General features: G+C 41.9%; 1 protein-coding gene and 1 long non-coding RNA gene across 3 annotated transcripts in view; one reads left to right on the top strand and one right to left on the bottom strand.

The window, feature by feature from the left end:
- The window catches only part of LOC106964512 (uncharacterized), a 23827-nt gene extending 3631 nt beyond the window's left edge, over positions 1-20196 (bottom strand). The window contains exons 1-2 of the long non-coding RNA XR_001428445.1: positions 20115-20196; positions 14413-14414 (exon numbers count right to left, since the gene is read on the bottom strand). This is a non-coding gene — a long non-coding RNA (uncharacterized LOC106964512). The remainder of the gene's footprint in view (positions 1-14412; positions 14415-20114) is intronic.
- chrnb2 (cholinergic receptor, nicotinic, beta 2) overlaps positions 1-20325 on the top strand; it is a 34415-nt gene that overhangs the window by 6858 nt on the left and 7232 nt on the right. Inside the window, exons 2-6 of one of the 2 annotated variants that reach the window (XR_001428444.1) lie at positions 8529-8674; positions 9510-9554; positions 11243-11352; positions 13809-14943; positions 19255-19463. Coding sequence is in view for 1 of the 2 variants with exons in the window: in XM_015060067.1 (XP_014915553.1) it covers positions 8529-8674; positions 9510-9554; positions 11243-11352; positions 13809-14943; positions 19255-19404 (1586 nt within the window). In the remaining variant the exon portion in view is untranslated. Of the gene's footprint in view, positions 1-8528; positions 8675-9509; positions 9555-11242; positions 11353-13808; positions 14944-19254; positions 19722-20325 lie in introns of those variants that run through there. The other variant, XM_015060067.1, reaches the window with a different exon arrangement.

Genomic DNA, 20325 nt, shown 5'->3' with positions numbered 1-20325 from the left:
ATTGATTCATTTAGATGCTCTACAAAAAGTTGATTTTTTGTTTTATCCAGGTAAAAAAAAAAAAAAAAAAAAAACACTAAACTGAAGTTTAATTATTTTTATTAATTCGTAGTAATAATTGTGATTTTTGTAATGTAAACTTGAATAAATAATGGTGCTTACACAAACATTTCAAACAAAAACGTACAACATAATTTAATTGCTATTTAATTGCAGAAAATCTGCTACCTCACTGGTAGTGTGCAGCAACAGGTCAGGGTGGGCACAATTTGATAAACCTGGTATTGTAGTTGTTGTTTATCACATGCAATAATTTCATCAAAGATAAAACATAAAGACCTAAATCAGTTTCTGACCAGCTCTGTAAAACACAGGGGCATTTGACCTGATGGAGAAAATGCAGCCATTGTGAAACTTCACTTGAAGGAGCCTGAGAATAGCTGGGCTACTAATGACTCATCTTGCCTTAAGGGAGAAAATCTGATTAGCAAAAGCCTCAGGGACCATTAACTTTGTCTAACGCTCAGACACATATTTGGACGATCATGCAATTAGACATACTCTCACAACTGGAGCGTGAGCTTAGAATAACGCGGTTTACTTTTTTGCCACTACAGAGTGAGAAGATGCGCATTTGCCCGTTTTGGAGAATTATTTTTCCCCTACAGATTTGTTTGGGGTTTTGATCAATTAAGAGAAAAAGCTAGTCAAACCAATCTGGTCCTATTTGAACAAGTAATTGCCCCCTAAATCTAAAACCTAGTTGTACCAACCAGCAGTAATTCAGTAACAGGCAGTGAAACTTTTACACCACAATGGACGAACTGTGGCAGTCTCTTCTTTGAATAAAAATGTTTTAATTCAGCCACATTGATTGATGGCCAAACATTCTCCATCAGGATTTCCTTGCAGAAAGTTGAAATTATTGTTCCATTTGTTACGACAAGTCATCCATGTCCTCAAGCAGCTAAGCAACCCCAGAACATCACACTACCACCATGTTTACTCATAGTTTAAAAGTTATTTTTCTGTAATGGGACAGTTGTTTTTTTTTTTTTTAGATGTAACAGGATCTAAATATTTCAAAAGGTTCCGCTTTGTGCCACAAAATATTTTCCTAAAGGGGAAATTAAGATGTTTCTTGATAAGTTAGAGACTGGCCTTTGCTTTCATTTTGGTTAGCCCTGTTTTCCCCCTTAGATTTCTCCCACAAAGTTTATTTTTGCCCTGCTTCTCTTTCTTATTGTGGAATAGTGAACACTGACCTTAACTAAGGCAAATTGGGCCTGCAGAGCTGCTGTTCTGACTTCTTTTGTGACCTCCTGGATGAGTTCCGGTTTTAGAATATTTTGGTAGATCAGTCACTTCTGCAAAGGTTCCCCGCTATTCAGTGTTTACCCCATCTGAGAATAATGGCTCTCTCTGTGGTTCACTGGAATCCTAAATGTTTGGAAATAGCTTTTTAACATTTTTCTAGACTGATGGAGGTCAATAACTTTTTCATTTGTTCTTGGATTTCTTTCAATACGAGTATGATTTGTTTGTTTTAAGATGTTTTAGCCTACTTCGTGTTATCAAACAGGTTCATTTTAAGCGAATTCTTGACTTTACTACTCAGAAAAGGGTGTGGACAGTGAAACTAATCAAAAAAAAAAAAGAAAAAAGTGATCAATCACAATTATTTCAGGATTTGCCCAGGAGGCCAATTAAAACTTAGGGCCAGGTTGATTTGGAACCTTTTTCCTTCGTAAATAAATAAATGGAAAAATGCAGTTTTTAATTATTCTTGTTTGACATTCAAATGTATTTGATCATCTGATACATGCAAGATTGACAAACAAAGAAAAAAGGATCTTTTTCTCTGCCCTGTAGTTGTAAAACACAAACTCTAGGAATGCAACTTAGATCAGTTGTTGTCTACGGAGGCCTTAGCAAAAGCAGTGACTGTGCGTGCAAGGATGCTCAAGGACATTTCAGCACCTGTCTCAGACACTGCAGAGACGAAGCAGCCATCCGCTGGTGTGAGGAGGATGTCTCTTGTCATTTCCCCAGCAGGCCATGCATAATAAAAACAGTTGTGGTGCTGAGTTGACCTGATGCAGGAGTTACTGAGTGCGGAGCGCAGTGTGAGCCAGTTTCTGTTGTTCTTATTTTCTGCTTTGTAACGCTGTAGGAAGTTTAGCTGCACATCCCTGCTTCATTGTTCAGCCTGTCTTGTCTGTGTCTCTTCTCCACCCGAACATGACACCCTTTCGTCCCTTTTATCCCCCCCCCACAACTGCCTACCACTTTCTGCCGTTAGCTTGCTTGCTTCTTCTGCCTTTATATTTCTAGAGGAAACAGCAGCTATGGGATCAGATTAGCCAGGAGGATTCGTGATTAGAGAACGCTGTGAAAGTGCCCAAAAGGGGGTTGGATTTGTACGGGAGAATGTTAACGCTTGAATTCATGGCCCTGCAGATTATGAACGCAAAGAAGGTTTACTAAAAAAAGAAGTAGGAAAGGCAGATTAGATATATTTGTAAGTTAGGAGCTTTACTTTAGACCTGGTCAGTGTATATTTAGGAAAATGAGGGCTTCCCATCTTTTCTAGCTTCTCGTTGATTAATTGTAGCTACTGGCTCAGAAGATAAGATAAAAGAAACAACAGAATGAAGCAGCTTCCAGAGAGCATGAGTTATTAAATAGGACTGACTCCAAACTCTTATTTTGAATCATTGTCCCGCGCTTTGCCCCCTCTTGCTTTCCCTTTTCCCGCCTCCTTGTGTGCACACACATCATCGGTCTCAGATTTATACGCATCCAAACGATAGCACATAATAATAGCTGCCAAAAGCGGCATAATACAGTTTAAGTGATGTATTTTATTGCAGTCCTTGAAATAAGCTCTACTGTTTGAAAGCTATAGGCCAATCATCAAACCACTGAGCTTCTCTCGCAAGTAAAACACACCGTACTAATGCACTCTGCACATGCAGCAGGATTTACAGGCCTTTTAGAGCAGACCTTTCAGCTTCAGATTCGCCTCGCGTTCCTGCTGATGCAGTTTCAGGTGAAGAGGCGCACTTTGGATTCGTTCTGATTCATCCCAGTGATTCACAGCTGTAGGGCCGCTCAAAACCGTGAACTTAATTACTTTTGTGCACAAACAGATCTGATGGCAGAGAAAGCCATTTTCTTGATGGAGTGTCTGGAGGAGGCCTTTTATTCCGTTAAAGTCTGATGAATGAAAGCGGCTCAGGCATGTGGTGGTATATGCGTTGCTTACTAAATTGCAATAAGATGAGACTCCGTGTCTCGGTGAGTTTACTCCAATGGTGCCACTGGAATTCGGTGCAGACTGTAAGAAATGATGCTGTCTCATAGATGTGGGGGTATTTGTACCGCAAGCAGAAGAGCCAGTGGTTGTCGGTAACTGATAACGTTTTACTGGCATTGTAATCATTACTTGGCATTTGATGATTACATGAATTTGAAGACATTGTTGGAGTTTTCCTCACCTTAATGTAGCAAAGAGAAGCATAGGGTTGCCCCTCTCCTGCTTGTCGCTGCACACTGCTGCTTCAACTGGCTGAAAGAAGGCTGCTTGATGTTTCTTTTGCTTTCAAATAAAAATGTGTAGGCTTTGAGTAGTGGCACGACATTTGGCTGGTGTTGCTTCTAAGTTCTAACTTAAACATTGGTGTCAAATTCAAAAGTACCAAGAGATGAATGTTTATTTTTGCACTTCATAAGAATAGGTGAACAAAAAAAAAAAAGAAAGTTTTTATTTTAAACACAGCTTGCGGAAGGCTATCACTGCTAAAATTTGATACATTTGTAAATGCTTCTCAGGTTTTTTATTTTAAATTAACTCTCTTAATATAAATATAGCCCTTACACATTTGCATAGTTTTTATTCCCAAATTGTTTAAGGTTTTATGTTAAAATCTTCTCCATATTCTGTTTTCATTTTTTATTTTTGCAATAGCCTACTGAGTATTTTTATGCATCTTCATGCAAAAGTTATTCACTGCCAACTCATTGTATCAGGAGCTGGCTTAAGATGGCCTCGTGAATGCAGCAGTACAAGAGTTTGAACTGTTTATACTTCTATAAAAAGGTGACTTCAGACTAAGTGGAAGGAAGTGCATTGAACCGACAGTCATCTGCAGTAGTGTAGAAGCAGTTGTAGCTCAGGCCGAGCTCTTCCTGCCTGCGGAGTTTAGTAAGACCATATAGCTTCTGCTTCCAGTTAGTCCAAAGTGGGATGACTTTGTTTCTGAGTGCTGTGATGTGGAAGCAAGATGGTGAATCAATATTAATATCTCAGTTCTCTGGCCACTACAGAGCCAAATTGGGTGTTGTCAGGAGATCAATGTATCTCTCTTTTATTCATTTAAGAATAGTTCAGCATCAAACATCTCAGCCAAAAAGCCTCTTTGGCAGTCCACAGAAAGGAACAAGCAACCTTTTTCCTCACTCAACCTTTTTTTTTTTTTTTTTATGTATGAGTTGGATGTATAAATAGAGATTATCACTGTAAATAGTCTTTCATTCTCATTTTCCAACACTTTTCCCTGTGTTGTGTCTGTACAATCTAGTTTAGATCCGATCAAATGAATCCGTCTCAGCACAACGATTATTGAAACCCAGACTTACGTAGTCATGATGCAACCGTCTCGTCTGATTCACCGGATCTTTGAGGTAGGCGTCTGGGTTCGCACGCGCCCTCTGGTGTGTCACTTCCGTTGCTCCGCACTCTAATGGGGAGCCCTGCTGAAAAATTCATCGTGTCACATTAAGTATGCAATATTTGCAGTGGAAAACAACCAGAATACAACTTGAGTGACGAGGGGCATTACATCCTCTCAGGGTCAGCGTCGCATGCAGAGAGAGAGGAAGAGAGAGAGCAGAAGCTTTAATGAACACACGAGAAGAGCCGCATGGATAACATGATGGCGACCAGGTCAGAGCGTACAGACATTTTTGCACCCTTGTTTCGTAGATAAAAAGACTCTCTGTTTGGCTCTCGGTGCCAGAGCCATAAAATATTAGTCTAGGCTTTTATCTTGAAGCCCACGTGAAGCTTAAACCATGAAGTATCGAAGATAAAAGGACCGGGTGAGTTAAATAAGACTTCAAACGTAACCTAAGTAATTCTTAAAATGGCAGCATTTGGCTGGAAAGTACATATTATCATCTCTTTAACAGCACATGGGCAAAAGATACCAAAAAGCAGCATATCAGAAAAGTGCTACAAAGCTATTTCTAAGGTTTTGGGACTTTAGTGAATAATGAGATTAAATATTTGGAAATATAGAAAACAGTGGGAAACCTTCAGAGGAGTGGCCAGACTACCTAAATTACTCCAAGAGTGCAACGACGCACGTAAGTGTTCTTACACAGTCGGTGTCCACGATTGCGAGAGGAAAGAGAGTGACCAACAGGAATGACAACACGAGTAGAAAGGACATCGTCATCAGTGAATATTGATGGAACTGTGAATTTTGCTCCGTTGCTGAAAACTCTGATCGATAATCCATAAACCATCAGTTTGTGACCTTATGATCAGGCTCACTTGTGTCATGCAGCAGGACTTTGATTGACATCACACCAGCAAGTCCACATCCAAATGGCTCAAATAATTATAAAAATAATAATAAAAAAAATAAAACTTTGGAGTGGCCTGGTCAAAATCTAGCTGTAAATCCATTTAGATGCTGTGGCATGACCTTAAACAGACTATTCTTGTTCAAAAACCCTTTAATGTAGCTGAATTAAAACAATTCTGCAAAGAAGAGGAGGGTAAAATTCAAAAATACAAAAAAAAAAAAAATCACAAATGCTTCATGACTGTTTTTGCTTAAAACATTTTTTACATGTGGCCAGGTTGATGTGATTAGCTTTTCTTTTCCCCTCCTGCAGTAAATAAAATTATTATTTAAAAACAATATTTTATGCTCAAATTATCACATCTGACCGTAATTCGTTTGATGATCGGAACCATTAAAGTATCTCAAAAAAGTAAATCTCTAAGGATGTAAATATTCATAATACTGACCACGCCATTTGGAGGAACAGTGAGAAAGCAGTTTTATTTTGTACCGAAAGCCTGTCTATTTTAGAACAAAGTACATTTATTCAGCACTTATTCTGTGCTTTCAAGCAGGTTTTTCATCACTGGGCACATCTGCTTTTAAAAAAAAAAAAAAAAAATCATCCTGCTGACTCTGGTGTTTCACCTCCACACTTTGAAACTGAACTCTCCCTCACTAAAATCTATTTCAAACAAATTAAAGTTAGCATTCAATAGCAAACAGACATTTTTTTATTGTTCTTACTCCATGAAAGTCTTTTTGCTTCTGGCATTTATCACACCATTAGAATCACACACAACCTTCCATAATGTTCCACACAACTTATGTTTTTTTCCCTGAATTATATTAAATATGAATATAAATATTCCTGCTCCACATTGAGGACAGCACTACCTTTAGCAAATATGAGCTTAGTGAGATGCGAACTGCTCTACTTCCGTCTTTGTTTAAGTGGACTGCATTTGCTTCCCGCCTCTCATTCTTTTTAAGTTATTGCCTTGAGCTTCTGGGAGCAATATACATAACTCATATTGTTCAGACACAGACAGTCGTGCTTATTTCCCCCCTGATCACATGCAGACAAATGGGCTCATATAAAAGAGCCTGGCCGACATTCATGCACAATAAGCAACGCGAGTGCTACACGCAGCTGCTGACAGGAGGCGTATTGATGACGGTGGATCATTGAAGGAAGGGCTAATAAACGGACAGCGGCTGTCGCTGACAGTGAGATGGAGATAGCGTGAAGGGGAGGCGGGGAGGGAAACTATCAGCTCCGTGAGAGATCAAGATGTGGGCTGACTCCAGTGATGGGAAGATTAGGGGTAGAAAAAAAACAGCAGAGAAAGAAAAGAGGGAGGAGTTGTTGCATGTTGGCGGGGAATGAAGAGAGTCGTCATTGATCTGCAGACAGAGGCCATCATTCCTGCTCAGTGAACACAGGAGTACAGCAGGGGAGGGCAGGGAGACGATCTGGAGGTTTTAAGTTTGGGTTTCTGTCTTTTAGTTCATTTAAGTTCATCTCAAGTTGTCCGTTTGACCATCTGGTTTGCATGGTTAATTTTGCTTTGTTCGCTGCCGTCTACTTTACTTTTTTAAATTTGTTTCAGTTCTTTTCGTGCATTTTCTTCAGTTCTACATCATGTAAAGTTTATTTATTTGATGTTTTGTGTTTGGGTTTTTTGTCTGGTCTTAATCTAACGTTTGTACATACACACACTGGTCATCTGAATGACAAGTGTTTTGTAAATAATGTCTGATTTAATTTGAATTTGACTTGTGCAGCACACATGAAAGTAGTCAGTGTCTTACCTAAAGTCCAGCGCAGTCAGAGTCAACTTCATTACCTCATTTTTGCATGAAAATGCTATTTACGTTCATTTACATGTCATTTTTTGATTAATAACCGATAACCACTTGTAACAGCAGCAGATTCTAAATAAAACAAAGAGGATGAAGTAAGTTACATAACAATGAAAGCATTAAAATATGACACATTGTGTGGTTTAATATCTATGCGAAGGCCCTTCTAGGGATCGTCATTGCAAATTTGCCAAGTCTGCTACATATAAAATGTACATACTTATCCCTGCCAAATGAATAAAATGAGAAATAACAAATCTAATAATGAACATTAAAAGGAAAGCATCCAACCCTAGAAGCCTTTGCAGATAGCATTTTGCCATCAGCACGTTGCACTCTTAGTAGTCTGGAAAAGAGCATGTGTGAATATGCTGAGTTCACAGCAAGCAGCCTGTGTTTATCTTCGATGGGAACGTGTGAGGTAATGTGCAGCTAGCAGATGCCAAACAGGCAGGGAGTGAAAAAAGGACGCAATCACAGAGGAAGAAGGAAAGACACAACGGTTGTTTCTCCTATTCACTGTGGCCTGACTCAAAAAAAAAAAAAACCTCATCATTTGTGAGTGTTTGTCTGACATCTCTGTTTAAATTTGACCCCTCGCTGCTGCAGATGGAGGGATGGAGTGAAAAAAAAAAAAGAATCAAAGCTAAACCAGAGTTGGCAGTTGGGGAGACGTTCACCACCGTACAGGAATAGATCGAGACAGAGTCGAGGCAGCCAGGAGAGCGGTGGAGACAGGATGGACAGTGATAGAGACAGTCAGACTGGTTGACTCATTCTTATGATGTCAGATCTTGTAAGAAGTCTCCACCGAGCCGGGCCGACACGCTCGAGCTGGCAGCGATCCGTAACGCCATGCTAAAATCTTTGCTCTCTCAGTGAACATGTGCAGCCATGAAGCTCCGAATGCTGGCAGCGAGATCAAGGGCTAAACAGGGAAACTCGGCGCCGCAGCTGATTTTCTGCTCCGCGTGGTTGTAATATATTCCAGCATGAGAAATATCTTGGAAAAGGAAAACGCTGGGGGAGAGACACGCAGATGGGTGCAACTTTTCTTTGATGACGATGGCGTGCTCTCGTTTGCAGTTGGCCTCGGGGCAGACACAGAGGAGCGGCTGGTCGAGCATCTCCTAAACCCGGCACATTACAACAAGCTGATCCGACCCGCCACTAATGGGTCTGAGCTGGTTACCGTGCAGCTGATGGTGTCGTTGGCCCAACTCATCAGTGTGGTGAGTATCAATGTGACGTTGTCTCAGTGTGTCCTACGTTTTGTGGAGTTACAATCCACAGGTTGTGTTTCATTTCCTTGGGGTGATTAGTAAAAGGACTCAAACCAAGCTTCTCCTTTTACGCGAAACCCTGAGTGCATTTTTGTTTGACCTCAGGGCCTTCTAACAGTATTTAGCTTCACCCGTCTTCCCATGAGCTCACCTGCCCCCACAGCAGGATGCAGTCACCGCCGTGTCTCAATGCGAGGAACGTGAAGGCCTTTCTAATCCTAAACACATTGTACAGAGTTAGACCCAGATGTTTTTTGGGTAAAACCTGCACAGAGTTGTCTAAAAGCATAAATATGCAAGGATACAGATGTGCAAAATCTTGAGTCATTCTAAGTTTTTGACAGCCAAACTCTAAAGCCTTTAAAATTATCTCGATTATTTTTTCTTGAGACTTTTTTTTATTTTTTTTTATCTATGAACTTTTAGTGCTTCTAGCACTCAGACTTAAGACTGCAAGAACTTTAGTCAAGTGGCATAAGGCATCTCTCAGGTCATCTGTTGGTTCTTTGTTTTTTTTTTATGCTATAATGAATCTAACATAATCAGTCTAGCTCCCCATGTATTCTTTTCCCCTAGATTAAAAGCATAAACAGCAGAAAGTTTGGGGAAACCGTTAAACAAAAACACCTTAAAAGATTACAAAAAAAGTAATCTTTTTGGAGGAAAACATAAAAAATAAAAATAAAAAAAAACTTTGCACAGTGTGGCATTTGAAAAGCTCCCCCAATCACAGAAGGATGACAATGGTTTCATTATTTAAATGTGTTTTTGTGTTGTCTTTCAGCATGAAAGAGAGCAGGTGATGACCACCAATGTCTGGCTGACACAGGTGAGACTTCACACGCCTCATCACATCCAGCCACCTCACCAAACACACACACAGGCAAAAAACAATTCATACAAAAAAAAAAAAGTGTTTTGGGTCCTCTCCACATGGAAACATTTCCAGTAATGTTTTCATCCACACAGAAAAACAGAGAATGGCCCCAAATGCTATTTTATGCTACGTTTTACTCCCCTTGACCTGTTGGTGGCACTAAGCATGGAGGATGGGACATGCAAATAAAGCCTCGAAAAGGGCAAAAATACGCTACTTGAGATTTTAAACTGTGAAGAACTTGGATGCTACTGAATATGTACAAAGTAACAATGACTAAACCTTTCTTTATAGCACGGCTCATTACATCATACCCACACAGCACAGCGCAGTAGAGCCAGGTGGCTCTACAGTGTCAGTTCCTTCAGTAAATTAAGTCATCTTTTGAGAGACAAAATACTTCTTAACCGTACGTTTACAAACGAAGTGATGGATGCTGCAGAACGCTACGTCATGTCTTCGTCTGTGCAGTCCATCCTGATCCACTTTGTGTGTCGCAAAGTGGGTCTGCTCTCCACCCAGCAGTCCACGGTGGAAGGTTTTGCGTGCCATCTGTGTTCGCTCTGCTGAGGATAAAGTAAATTTAACTTGGGTGCAGAGCTCTGTGAAAATTTGTCTGCAGTTACTATCAGACAAACATGCTGGGGGTTTGTTTATGTAACCTGGTCAGGACAGTTCTGACTGAAGCAATATTTGCTTTTTTTAAATACTACTAGTAGGATGTATAAACTGTTATGACTCTGCAGAACAGAACAGAGCAGATCAGACAATATCAAAGTTTGTTTTTATTTCATTTGAAATGGGTTTGTAAATCCAGTGTGTTTACATTATACAATTGCTAAAATCTGCATCAATATCAAAATAACATTAACAAACATTATTTTTGAAGAATTTTTGGCTCTTTTGTTTTAATAAATCCAACTAGATGAGGAATGCGTATGTCCTTTACCCTACAACTTTCAGATGTACTCCTCCTCGAACTCATCTGAATCAAATCACAGCAGCAGCTCTGCAGAGGCCTATCAATCATTTGATTCAGGTGTGTTGGAGAAGGGATTCATCTAAAAGCTGCAGGACAGTTGTTCTCCTGGGCGCCTATGAATTAGAGGAGGATGCTGAGGATGAAAAGTAGATGATTCGTTGTGACCCAAATCCAGAAAATATATTCTGTTGTGTTGAAACCACTTTCATATCAAGAAAAACAAACAAACATCCTGTGGTTCCTACATTTCAGTTTGTGCTCTCTGCCTCATAGTGAGACACACACACACACACACACACACACACACACACACACACACACACACGCAAACGCTTGCAACGTGAGCAGGCGCAGATTTATGACTGGTAGCCAAGCGTAGAATGACTATGAGGGCTCGATATATCCCTCACCATCAGAAAGTCGGAAAACCGAGGACAGCCATCCTGAGCCCAAACAAACCAATGATTATAGTGTTTCACGGCTGCTGCAGACGGTACAGCTTGGACCAAAGCTCGGTGTTGTAGCGACAGCCTAGGTTTCACATCTTTTCCATCGACTTGTAAGAAACGAAAAGCAAATTCTCTGCTCCCTGCTGTCTTCTTGCTGCTGTGTGATTAGCAAATGAGTGACTAAGCACGTTGTTTTTGCTGGCCCTCAGGAGTGGCAGGACTATCGGCTGACCTGGGTCCCCGAGGAGTTCGACGGAATGATGAAGGTCAGGCTGCCCTCAAAACACATCTGGCTTCCTGACGTGGTCCTCTACAACAAGTGAGTCACCCTCTCATGCTCTCGGCCTCACTTAGAAAAGATAAACTGACACACGAATGCCACTGCACGACGCCCAGCGAAGACATGTGGGTTTCCTTTTCCTGACCACGTTCTAAGCCGGTTCTCTGGTCAGGGTCGTCCAGCGAAAGCGGACGCGGCAATTAAATAGTCATTTTAAGCGGGTGATACGTTGAAGTTTGCAACACATGACTGAATACGTCAACTAGAATCTCCTCTCGTTGCTCATGCTACCATGCTGCTCCACCACTGCAGACATGTCTGAAAGATTCAATCATCTTTGCTGCACACTGACGTCCTGTGGAGGAACAGACATGCAGCAGATGTCATATGCGATCATGTAAAAGTATTCGCACTCCTCAAAACGTTGCACATATTGTCAGGTTATAACAAGCTTCAGAAAAGAAGGCTTATCATTCGGGTCCCTTTTCGGTGCTACCACTAAATAAAGTCCAATGCAACCCATTGCCTTCGGAGTCCATCTCTGTGTAGTTCAGTCTTAGCCTACATGTGGTCCAATGCATAAGTTTGATAGAGAGCATAGTCGAACAAACAAGTGAGGAATGACTCTGGAGAGGTCAACGATAAGGTTGCGGCAAGAAGAGCATAAACTAGAGAAGCAGCCAAGAGGCCTTTGGTTACTCTGGAGGAACTGCAGAGATCCACAGCTCTGCAGGGAGAAACTGCCAATGGGGCAACTATTGGTTGTGTATGTCACTAATCTGGCTTTAAAGGAAGAGTAACGAGAAGAAGGACATTGATGTGAGAGGGCATTCAGGAAGTGCAGTTCATCACAAACCATGAAGGAACAAAGCAAATATGTGGAAGAAGGTGTTACAGTTAAAGCATAACGTGTGGCTAGAAAGCAACACTGCAACTAACACACCGTGAAACACAGAGGTGGTAGAATAATGCTGTGGGGATGATTTGTTTTGCTCTATTAGCAGTGTTGAGGAAACTAACTAGAAAAGATGGATGTAGCGAAATACAGGGTAAGTATGGAAGAAAAGCTAATTGAGTCTCCACAGACTTGAGACTGGGCCGAATATAAAATCCAAAGAAGAGAAATGAAGAAAAAAAATGTTGTTTTTTTGATATGGAAAGCTGGTTGGAGAAATACTTCTAAATGTTTATAGCTGAAACTGCAGCATAAGATGGGTTTCACACAGGAGTTGCACAAGGCCACTATATATTTCTGAAGATGTTTTGCTATATTTTTTTCTATGGCTCTGTGTCGTCTAATATTTACCTTAAGCTGCAGCTGTGCTGTAAAGGCTTTCATAAAGCCAGAACATACTGAAGTGTACAAAGAGTACATACATTCTCATATCTTATGAGTGGACAGTGAATTTGCATTTCTATAACACATTGATTAAAAGTGTTTACTGCGGCTACATCTCAGAGTGATCCAAGTGGAAAGAGGAAGGAAAACACTGCTTTTGCCACCATTTTTTTTTTCTGACAAAGATTGATAACCATGCATATTGATGCGCAGTGCATTAGAGCTGCTTTGCTGCGGGTGAAACGAACCTCATCAGATTTCATTCATCGTCAAAACCCATGCGCCTGAAGAGGGTTTGCTTGCACGTCTGAAGACGTTCCGGATGTCGCAGTCGGCTCGTCTCGGTGTAGTGGAAACTCCGTGTCAGCCTATGGTTTGCAAATCAGCTCATCAGAGAACAGGGATCTGTGTGACCTTCTCTTCTTTCGTTACTGTAGAGATGATTAAAAGATCACTGACCCACCTCACTCTGGATAAAGTGATCCTGATAATCCCGTGGACCCCAGGCCAGCACGCCAATCCCCAATTCTCAGCTGCTGTCGCTTTCTTGAGCAAAGGGATTATTTCATTGTATAACAGCATCAGAGATATATTGTTTGCAAATTCAGAATTATTTTTTGAGTTAATGCTCTGGACAGAACAGGAAAAATAACCGCTGGTTACTTTTCTTGCATCACATTTACCCCCCAAATCTGAGTTTAAATGTTTTTGGGTCACTCCAAACGAAAGAGTTTGTCTTAAGCATCAATGAACTTTGTTTCCTGTCTGAACCATCTATACCTTTATCATTTTCTTTAAATATCCAGGCACTTGTGTGAAGCATATTCACACAAAAAAAATATATAATTAAAATTTTTCAGCTGAGAATGCTTCTCTGTTTATGTGTTCTGCTTTAAAATTAGAAATGTGTTGCTCTTCTCGGCCCATCAGTTCACACAAAAATGATGAAAATGTTATTTTTTTGAAGTGGAGGAGTCATGTGGAGCAATTATGAGTAGACAACAGCTGGTATAATCTTGTTTATAACATTTATTAACTAAAGATTTTTATGCATAGACTCGAGAATAGTGTTGGCGGTTCAATCTGAGACAAAGATAACCAGCGTAAATATAAAAGCTACTTGTAACTGAGTTGTCTCCTCCTTCCTCTCCCGCAGTGCGGACGGGGTCTATGAGGTGTCCTTCTACTCTAACGCGGTGGTGTCCTACGATGGCAGCATCTTCTGGTTGCCTCCAGCCATCTATAAATCGGCCTGTAAGATCGAGGTGAAGCACTTCCCTTTCGACCAGCAGAACTGCACGCTGAGGTTTCGTTCCTGGACCTACGACCGCACAGAAATAGACCTCGTGCTCCGCGCCGACGTGGCCAGCATGGATGACTTCACGCCCAGCGGGGAATGGGACATCATCGCCCTGCCGGGTCGACGAAACGAGAACCCGGCCGACCCCACCTACGTGGACATCACGTACGACTTCATCATTCGCAGGAAGCCGCTGTTTTACACCATCAACCTCATCATCCCTTGCGTGCTCATCACCTCGCTGGCCATCCTGGTCTTCTACCTGCCGTCCGACTGCGGAGAGAAGATGACGCTGTGCATCTCTGTGCTGCTCGCGCTCACTGTCTTCCTGCTGCTGATCTCCAAGATCGTCCCGCCAACTTCCCTGGACGTTCCTCTGGTGGGGAAGTACCTGATGTTCACCATGGTCCTGGTCACTTTTTCCATAGTTACCAGCGTGTGCGTGCTCAACGTCCACCACCGCTCGCCCACCACGCACACCATGCCTCCCTGGGTGAAACTGGTGTTCCTCAACAAGCTTCCCGCCCTGCTCTTCATGCGACAGCCGAGGAACAGCAGCGAGCGCCAGCGGCTACGCCAGCGGAGGCGAGCGCAGGAGCAGAAGGAGGGCGGGCGCAGCGGGGAGCCGGCGGCCCTGATGGTCGGCCTCGGGCTCGGTGTCGGCGGCAGTGGCGGGAACGGAGGGGGGACCTCATCGTCTGTTTTCGGGAAGGATGACGGGGACCCTTGCACGTGCTACGTGAACCGGGCGTCCGTCAAACAGTTTGGAGGGGAACTGGTGGGTGCCGGAGGGGGATCAACGGACGGTCTGAACAGAGTGAGGGAGGGCCGGGAGGGCGGTTCTGGAAACCTGCCCCGGGGGAAGCAGGCGGCTGGAGGTCCGGCTTTGACTCAGGCCTTGCTGGCTCAAGCCTGTCCAGGATTCGATGAGGCGGTGGAAGGAGTTCGCTTCATTGCCAACCACATGAAGAGCGAAGATGATGATCAGAGTGTAAGTATTACATTTTCACAACTCTTTTCCACGTCCTTTTTACTATAAATGGGGCATGGGTTTTTTCAGTTTCAAGTGTTGTCTTTGATTTGATTTGATTTGATTTAGAACATCACTGTTTTAACCCCTTCTAAAAAAGTTGCATCAGACCAGCAATCCACTTCAAATTCTTGTTGGTGAGAGGACTACACAGGAAAGTGTTGCTCCGCCCAATCCCGATCTGTAGCGGTCAGTCAGCTGCGTAAAATGGTCAAAAGCAAATGGATAGACCATTCACAACCTAAATACCAGAGAAACATCACCCATCAAAATATTGCAGTTTCCAAACATTAAAAGACATTGTTGAGTGGTAAGACATTTACAACCACAATGTGGTTGTTTTTTTTGTTTTTTACAACTAAAAATCAGAAACGTTTGACACCTGGTTATGGTCGCCTCCTCTGAGTTAATATTTTGTGCAACCACCTTTCACTGAGTCTTTCAACGTGTCTGCCAGCATCTAGAGGCTGGAATCTAAGTCAGATTGTCAAGGTTGTGGGCAGGAGAATGGGATTGTCATGGAATTAATAATTCAAGGAAAGTAAGGAAAATACTTACAAAAGGTGAAACAACGATGGTGTGGGATGACATGGAGATAGGAAACAAAGGAAACCAGGGAGCAGAAATATACTGAGGAAGTGAAGTGAGTGGCAAGGAAGCAGAGGGACGAATCAGAGGTAAACCCAGGCAGCTGGAGAACTAAGAGATGTGGAGCTGCTGGGCAGAGGAGCAAGATACCAGGGAGACGGAAAGACAGAATATGAACAAAGCAGAGAGAAAGACAAGGGGAGAAGAGACCAGAAACCAATATGAACAGTAAACAAAGAAGAAGACTAATCTAAAGTAACAACTCCAAAGCACAAATGCTGAAAAACAGTGAAGCAGCATAAGGGGCAAACCAAAACATATCAGCAAGTAAACAATAAACAAAACAGGAACATAAATAGTCCAGCTACCTTCGGATCGTAACACAGATTGCATTGAATGTCCGTGAACATCAGCTTTCAAGGTTCGCCACAGATTTCATGCGGGTTTGTTTAGGTCTGGACTTTGACTAGGCCATTTCACTTAGTTATTTGGCCATTTCATTTCCTTGTGGTCTGTGCAAAAGATTTTCTTCTTTTTTTTTTGCTGTCTTGTCGTTACTTCTCACCATCTTCCCTGTTCCTTCCAAAAAAAAAAAAAAAAAAAAGCATCGCATTGTTATTAACTGTATCAGTTTAACTAATAACTCTTTTGGTGCCTAAAAGAGTTTTTTAATTTCAAATCGAATTGTTAATATTGTGATGTGGAGAAGAGACCTATTTTCATAATACATTCCTATCTTTCCTTTGAGTATGTTTCCAGCTTATATTAAATATTTCATTATATCTTTTGCTCAAATGAATAAAATCTTTATTCTTTACGCTCAGCTTTAAGAACCTGCAGCTTTGCTGTCCCTCTTGCCTCCTGAGTTTGCTGATTTTCTGATAAGCTGCTTCTTGGTGCCATGTAAATTTTCTCCGGCTAATTGCTCTGCCAACACATGGCCTGTGATGACAAGTCTTTGCCGATGCTGTCGGCTCGCCTGAGTGTTACTCTGATTTAACTCCTCGTGGCTGCGTGTGGATCGGCTTAGCAGTGAGTCATTGTCTTTTATCCGAGCACATTACCAGCCATTATGGTTTCCTGAGCTGCTCAGATGAGTGCCACATCATGTTGTGTGGCTGCTCAGGTCCGTCGTTTAACTCTGCCTTCTGAAAATGTACGGGCTGCTGGAAGAGACCAGCAGCAGAGCAGACAGATCTGATGATGCAGCCGTAGCCCAGCGACTATCCAGCGGAGTATGTAATAATAGCAGCAGCATGACGTGTGCATAAAGAAGTGGGGGGAAAAGCCGAGGCGCTGAGATGGAGGAGTGAGGGTGTAGTGGGTTTTTTTTTTGTAACTCCTTTTTACCTGGAAACATAGAAAAGAACACAGGAGTTCACTATTTGTTCTGATTCCGTCCATCACAAACATGGTTTCTTTTCTGTAGCCATGAAAACTGAGTTAAAATCCTTCCTCTCTTGGTCCAGTTTGTAATTTTTCAGTCCCCCCCCCCCCCGCCCCCCTTCGCTTTTCCTCTCTCCTCTGCTCCCCTCCTCAAGTTATCATCACAGGGTTCAAATGTCAGCACCATCTCTGTGTCCTCCATCTCCTGGGTCTCTTACCTTCCTCTCCTCCTCCTCGACTCGAGTCGAACCTCATCAGAGCTGTGTGCCAGAAAGAGTCTCGACTCACATTAACCACTCACCTCCATTAACCCTGCGCAGGAAGGGGAGCCGACAGACAGAGACGACAGAACGCTGGATTCTGCTTACGGGGTTTTTTCTTACTTAGTGTTAATAGACAATCTTTTGCAAATTAAAGGCGGCAACAAAGCAACATCCCACATCAGAACAGGAGGAGTAAAAAACATTCCTTAACAGATAAAGTGGCTGCATAAAGCCTTCTTGCCAGTCAAACCTTTTCTGATTTTTAACCTGCACAGTTATAAACATGACTAATGTTTTCATATACAAAATAAAGAATCAGTATTGTTTATTTAGCTCTGCTTCTAAATTTGTCAAAGTTGTACAAACGAAAAAAAAAAATAGCATCTCCTGTAGAAAGGTGCTATTTGACTGAGTCCTTCCCATATTTATAGAACACAAAGAGAAAAAAAAAGATCACTCTTTACAACTGAAACTCATAATTTGCAGCTAAACTGATATGGCTTTTAAAAAGCCTTGTACAATTCATGTCGTTCTGTCGGAAACATCATATTCTGACGCATAAAACACACAGGCGAACTGCCACAGACTCCAAATCAAACTAGCTGATCACCATAGAGAGCCACAGTTCAGGAGGGGAAATCTATGGGAACATCTACAAATCGTTTGAACCTGGATTTTATGAAAGAACCAATAATAGGTAAGAATTCCCGCTTGTAGTTTCCCCCAAGCCATCTAAGATACATGGCAAATGTGAAAGAGGATGAAACCTAAACTGAAACTCACACACAAAAAAAAAAAAATGTGTGCAGAAAAACCTTAACGCCTCAAATCACCTTAAACACACGATTCCCACGGTGAATCATGGTTGCAGATAGTTTCATGAGGCTGCAGAAGGCTGGGAGGGAGGCTCTGCTTCCAGCAGGCAGGAACCCCAAACACACAACCGGAGCGACGGTGGAGAGGTTTAGATCAGAGCATGTTTAGTGTCTTAATGTGGTTTTGTCCAAACATAAATCCAATTGGGAATCTGTGGTCAGACTTGAAAACTGCGGTTCAGAGGCTCCCGCCAACCCATCTGTCTGAGCTTGAGCTGTTTCAGAAAGAAGAATGTGCAAAGATTTTACTCTCTAGATGAGGAAGGCTGGTAGAGATAACAAAAAAAAACAAAAAAAACACTGGCTGCTACAAAATACTACTTCATAAAGGGTAATACGAAGCATGACCTGGTCTTTTCCTTTGTGCGTCGTCATGGATTGGTCTTGTCATATGAACTAATACATTCAAGTGTGTGTTATAATATGACAAAATGTAAAAAAGTTGAAAGGTTATGAATACTTTTGCAATTAAAATTTCGGATTTGCATTTTAGAAAGGTCAAACATTTCCTCTGGCTTTTGCCAAAGGCTGTTGAGCTGGATGTCACATTTATGATCCTGTTCTTAAAGCGAGCAGATAAACCCAGGGGGGATTTCAGTGTGAAGAAATGTAATGGTGAGAAATAGTGGGAAAAGAGAAGGAAGGAAAAAAGTCAAAAAGAAAACAGTGAAGTCACTTTCCGTACAGTATAAAGGTCACTGAGTAAAATGTGGAGCACTTATGTAATGGATCAAATTGCAATGTGGCAGGTGAATGTATAGAAGTTGAAGATGTTAAAGATACGGCCTGAAAAGGATCCCAGATGTCTAGACAAGTTGTCATTTTGGAAGGAAAGCCAAAAAAGGGAAATATTTATATTTAGGGATCTCACTGTAAATGTTCTGTCCTCCTTCCTCTTCCTTTCTTGTTTCTTTCTTTCTTGCTTTCTTAGCTTTTTTCCATTTCTTTCTTTGCCACAAATTTAGATTGAACGCTAATATTTAATTTTTTAACGTAAATATAAAGTTACTGGAAACTGGAAAGCATAGCATGCGATGTTCTACATATGCGACACGTTTATCTTCTCGCTGCACAATGCTGACATTTATCTTTCTGTTTTCCCCACCCCCCTCCCTCACACCCCTTTATATGGTCCCTCCCCCTTCCTGCCTGATCCACAGGTGAGCGAGGACTGGAAGTACGTTGCTATGGTGATCGATCGCCTCTTTCTCTGGATCTTTGTGTTTGTTTGCGTGTTCGGCACGATGGGCATGTTCCTGCAGCCCCTTTTCCAGAATTACACAGCGAAAACCATCAACATGCCAGGCTGATTGTTTCCGCCAACAGACAGCGCCCCTGACCAATCAGAACAGCAGGACAAGCGACAGAGGTGTGGTGGTGTGTGAATGCGCGTGTGTGTGTGTGTGTGTGTGTGTGTGTACTTCGGGGCGGTTGGGGATCTTAGTTTTATCATGTCTATGGAACTGGAATCAAAAATGCAGAGCTATCCCGTCCATTGACTTTATAATAACATTTTTGCAACAAACAACCATTTTTCTTGTATGAGGATAAAGTAAAAGACAGTGACACATTTTTCCTGCAATTTTTTTGTTGTTGTTGGAGAATTACAACAGACTGACCTCCCCTCTCTAGTGTAAAGATCCACCCTTGTTCCCGTCCTCGGCCTTTCAGGGAGTGAGGACGCGGATTTTCTCCTTGTCGCACCCAGCCAGACAACACTGACTGCTTCACAGCAACGCCGCCACAGACGAGACGCCACGGTAGCGTTGGCTGACACTGAGGATCAGAGGGAAGGAAGGTTCATATTGAGCGTCTTGCTTCCCCGCCCCCCAAGAAAATCCATTATGTCAGTGAACCGATTCAGTATTTTTTATCATAGCGTAGCAGCTTGCCACAAGCATATTGCATCGAGTAAATAATTAATACTTCTATATATCAGTTCATGCAAAGGTTTGTTGATGACAGAGAGATTTCAGTGTGTTGTACGATTGTATAGCTATAAAAGGAATGTGATTTAAACTCCTGCACGCCAACACTAGACGTGTTGCAGATTAAAGGAAAACATAAAGGAGATACATATACGTGAAAGGAAAAACAAGGGGGGCAATATTACTGAAAAGTCATGCATAGACATGTTTTTTTTTTTTTTTTTTTTTTTTTTTTTTTTTTAAAGGGTTTAAGATTTCCGAACCAAAGGGCAAAGCTGAAGACGGTGCCTGGAGAGGGGTTAA

This window comes from Poecilia latipinna, unplaced genomic scaffold (genome assembly GCF_001443285.1).
Source record: "Poecilia latipinna isolate Pla-1442-1.1 unplaced genomic scaffold, P_latipinna-1.0 Scaffold1684, whole genome shotgun sequence".
Taxonomy (NCBI): Eukaryota; Metazoa; Chordata; class Actinopteri; order Cyprinodontiformes; family Poeciliidae; genus Poecilia; species Poecilia latipinna.
Note: the sequence above shows the minus strand (reverse complement) of the source record. Positions and strands in the feature narration are given on the sequence as shown.